This window comes from Ichthyophthirius multifiliis, assembly GCF_000220395.1.
Source record: "Ichthyophthirius multifiliis unplaced genomic scaffold scaff_1120509250161, whole genome shotgun sequence".
NCBI classification, from domain to species: domain Eukaryota; phylum Ciliophora; class Oligohymenophorea; order Hymenostomatida; genus Ichthyophthirius; species Ichthyophthirius multifiliis.
In genome coordinates this window covers 1-4,430 of record NW_004087028.1, presented here as the reverse complement: position 1 = coordinate 4,430, position 4,430 = coordinate 1, and the positions used below count along the sequence as shown (strand labels likewise).

The 4,430-nt window shown below is 12.3% G+C and overlaps 1 protein-coding gene across 1 annotated transcript, besides 7 other annotated features; it reads left to right on the top strand. All coding sequences in view use genetic code 6, as the record gives it.

The window, feature by feature from the left end:
- Window positions 1–422: 422 nt before the first annotated feature.
- Window positions 423–491: a microsatellite.
- Window positions 439–492: a microsatellite.
- Window positions 493–497: 5 nt separating this feature from the next.
- Window positions 498–535: a microsatellite.
- A 1,561-nt stretch (window positions 536–2,096) lies between these two features.
- Window positions 2,097–2,980, top strand: IMG5_052440 (hypothetical protein; the record flags this gene model as incomplete). The annotated part of the gene is made up of 2 exons (XM_004037387.1): window positions 2,097–2,592; window positions 2,652–2,980. The coding sequence occupies 2 exons, from the start codon at window positions 2,097–2,099 to the stop codon at window positions 2,978–2,980; spliced, it is 825 nt and encodes a 274-aa protein (XP_004037435.1).
- Window positions 2,286–2,330: a microsatellite.
- A 986-nt stretch (window positions 2,981–3,966) lies between the features above and the next one.
- Window positions 3,967–4,007: a microsatellite.
- Window positions 4,008–4,133: 126 nt separating this feature from the next.
- Window positions 4,134–4,186: a microsatellite.
- Window positions 4,136–4,201: a microsatellite.
- Window positions 4,202–4,430: the final 229 nt, after the last annotated feature.

Sequence of the window (4,430 nt, the reverse complement as noted above, 5' to 3'; positions counted from 1 at the left end):
ATACAATAAAACAAATTTTGAGGCTATAATTTATTTTTATTTTATTAATTTTCATTTATTTAATTTTTTTAACTTTATTTGTTATACTCACTTTATTAAAATTATAATTATATAGTATGCTTTTTCTTTAAATAAAAAGTTTTTTCATTAATACTATTTATTTTATCACATATTTATAAGATTTTTTTTCTAATAGCACCTTTATTTTATTCTTCTTCGTTCTTAAATTAATTGATTAAATAATAAAATTAAAATTTATATAAATTTATACTTTTGATTAAACAATATAATCTTCGTATTATTAATTCAAAAGTTTAAGTTCATTTTCGGCATCAATTAATTCTTTTAAAATTAAAGTATCGTTTTATAAAGTTTAATTCTTTTCATTTTCATTATTAATTTATTAAAATAAAAATTAATAATATTATTGTTAATATAATTATTATTATTATTATTATTATTATATTATTATATATTTATTTATTATTATTTTTAAAATTTTTAATATATTTATTCTTATAATAATTTATTTTATTCGAAGATTTTTTATTATTTAATAAAATTTTCATATTCTAATTCTTTTTAATTTGGAGTTTAAAAATTACTTTACTAATATTAATTCTAATTTTAATTTTAAATTTTATTACTATTGTCATCAGCTTAAAATGTTTAGTCTTATACTTTATTAAATTATTATTAAAAGTTTTATAATTATTCATTTTTTTAAATAATATTTAAGCATTTTTAATTTTTTGATTTTTCATTTATTTTTTTTGTATTATCAAAATAAACAGCCTCTTATTATTTTAGATTTTCATTTTCTAAATCATTATTTAAAAATTTTATTTTTTTTGCTTAAGTTTATTCTTAATTTTCTAAGTTCAATATTTTTGCTTATAAACTTTTTTTTTATCTTTAGCAATTTTAATTTTTAATTAAAATTCTTTTATTTATTAAACATATTCCAATATGTTTTTATTTTAATTAATATTTTCTTTTTTAATATTATTATTTTCATCTATTAATTCTTTTATTTTTAGTTTTAATTATTATTTTTTCTATTTTTAATTTTCTTATTACTAAATATTATTTTAAAATTATTATTTATATTCAAATAGTTATTAATTTTACAAATTAATCTATTCATTTTATTATTTTATTTATTCTTTTAATTATTTGCAATCATCTTTAAAATTTTGAAATTATTCTAATTAAAAATTTTATTATTGTAATTATTTCTACAAGTTTTCATTTTTTTAATTTAATATATCAATCTACCTTTAATTATATTTAATAGAGTATTCCTAAAAATAAATTTCGTTTTCTTTCAATTAATTTTTTAATTAACTATTTTATTTAAAAAGGTTTTCATTAATATCTTATTAATTTCTGATTTCTAATTTCTTATTTTCAAGTTCTAAATATAAATTTTTGAGGTTTTGTTTAAACTCTATTAATTCTTCAGTTTAAATTTAGAATTTTTTTTATTAATCAATAATACTTTCTTACAAAATATTATTTTTTTCTCTTTCTTATTAAACATATACTTATAACTATTGTAACTTTTGTATTTGCGATTCTTAATTATTATTATTTTATTTATTTTTAGAAATAAGTTCTTTATTTTATATAATAGAATTTTCTAAAACTAATTTTAATTTTTAAATTTCATAATTTTACTATTCTATCGTATTTTTTTGTTATGATATTTATTAATTTTTCTCTTATAATTCATGTTAAAAATTATTTTGTTTCTATTAACTTAATTCCCTTTCTAAAATTTTTATTTTATCTTATAAAGCCTACATCGCAGTTACATATACTTTACTTTCATTTATAGTTGAATTACAAATGTTTTTTTTTGTTAGCTTTAAAATATTTAATTAAAAGGAGTCACATTTTCAATAATTAAATTATTTTGTTATTAATTATATATCGATTATTTAGTTTTACTTATGCATTTTTCACTTAAATATGTACCTAAATGATAATGACTACTATCTTCATTTATTTAAGAATTAAACTTTATAAAATATATGATAGTTAGTTAATTTATTTTATTTTTACTTTGTTAGAATTTTATATATTTTTATTTTATGGATTTACTTTTTAATATATTTTATAAATAATATCCTTAGTATATATATATATTATTTTATTATTTAATTTACTGTTTCCTTTTGAATAATAATAGTTTTAATTATTTATTAGTTTTTATGTCTAGAAAGAATAATCTTCTAATTCATTTTTTAGTTATAAGTTCATTTTTTTTTTAAAAAAAAAAAATTATGAAAAATAATTATATTATGAAAAATAATATATTATAAAAAGTTTTTTTTTTTAAAAAAAATATAAAAATTAATATTTTCATAAAAATATTAAAAACATTTATTTAATTTTTTAAAAATTTATAAACAATTAAATTAAAAAAATATATATATTTTTATTATATGTCGTTCGAATAAAAAATCTAATAATTAACAAACTCTAATATAAACTAAAATTATTTTAATTTTCCTTATAACCAAATTCTTTAAAAAAGCAATTCAGACAAAAGGTAAAGTATAAATTTTAATAATCAAGAAAAAAAAGGTTTTTTATTTATTTAATAAAAATAATTAAAATATATTCTTTTATCTTTTAAATAATAGTACTTGTAAATGAAAAAGATTTAAATTCATCAATAAATAATTTAATCTTAAAATATTCAAATAAAAATACTTAATCAGAAAGAAGTTAATCTTTTAAAAAAAATTTCAATGAATAAAAAAATTTTTCTCAATATAAAATTTAAGAAACTACAATAAATATAAAAAAAAATCATTTTTTTTAATAAAAAAGCTAATAGTAAGTATTATAATAAAGAGATATTTAAATGAAAATTTTAGATAATTAATAAAATATAAATACACTTTAATAAAGTAAATCTTTTTTGAAAAAAAAAATAACTTAAATGAATATAATGGTAATTATATATTGAATTTATAAAATAGTTAATAAAAAAAAGTTCAATAAGAAAAAGAAAATAGTAATAACTATTAAAATTAATAAATTTAAAGATGTAAAAGCCTAATTTATTAAGATAATTAAGATAATAAAAGATATAATTCTCAAAAATAATAAAATAATTTAGATTATATGAGTCCATCTTAAAAAGAAATCGAAGAAAGTTAAAATAATATTTGTTTCCAAAAAAATGTAGAATTATAAACATAATAAAAATTATATAAAATTTAAAACTATAGGCAATTTATTTTAGAAACAAATGTAATTTATAATATATAAATATTTTGTTTTTTTTTTAAATAAAATAAAATAAAAGTAAAATTATTAAAATATTTAAAATTTAAATGAAAACGATTATTTATTAGTTTTTTCTGATTAATTCTGTGATTAAATTTTTTTAAAATCTTTAATTCTTTTATATTTCGAAGATTTATTAATAAATGAATAAACAGATATTTATAATTTATCGTTTTTAGACATATATGAGTAAATAAATCGAAAATAAATTACATTTAAACCAATTCCATCAAAAAACATAACTGAATAAGAAATATTGGATAATGTTAACAAACAAATATTTTAATTAATTTAGGAAAAATATAAATTAAATAAAAATATCTAATTTAAATTATTTTAAAAATACTTTTATGAAAACATTTTTTTTTAAGAAGGTTTAATTTAGGCTTTCAAATAAATAATAGTATGTAATTGCAAGTAAAGTTAATTTTAGAAAGAGCTTGTATTATTTTAAAATTAAATTGATATTTAATTAGAACTAATTCCTCTTATATCAAATGCACTAAATAAAATTATTGAAATTCATTATTTATTTGATAATAAAATTGATGTTTAAAAATTTAATTATGTAAAGTATTAATGTTAAAATAATAAATCAATTAGAATGTTATATTATTATAATAAATTTTAAAGAAAATATTACTATGTACCTCTTTTGGATAAAAAATAAATTAAAATTTATTAAAATGAAAATAAAAATTATTTAATAAATGATTACTAATAATATTAATTTTAATCAAATTAAATAAAATTTAATATATAAAATCTAATTAATATAATATTAAATAATAATGAGGAAATACAATAAATAAATTAATAGATTATGCAAAAATAATAAACATAATAACAATAATAACAATAATAATAGTAATAAATATAATAAAGCTAATAAAATAATTAATTAAATATAAAAATTATAAATTAATAAAAATGCAATTAAACTTAAAGAAACATATAATAGTTAAATAATAATATATAAAAATTATCTTATTAATATAATTAATAATAGGTTCTTAAAATTTAACATAATTAAAAGTAATAAGCAATCATCTTATAATAATACCATTAATAATAATATATTTTTGTAAATAAAAAATAATCTAATTTCCTTCCTAACTATAAATAGC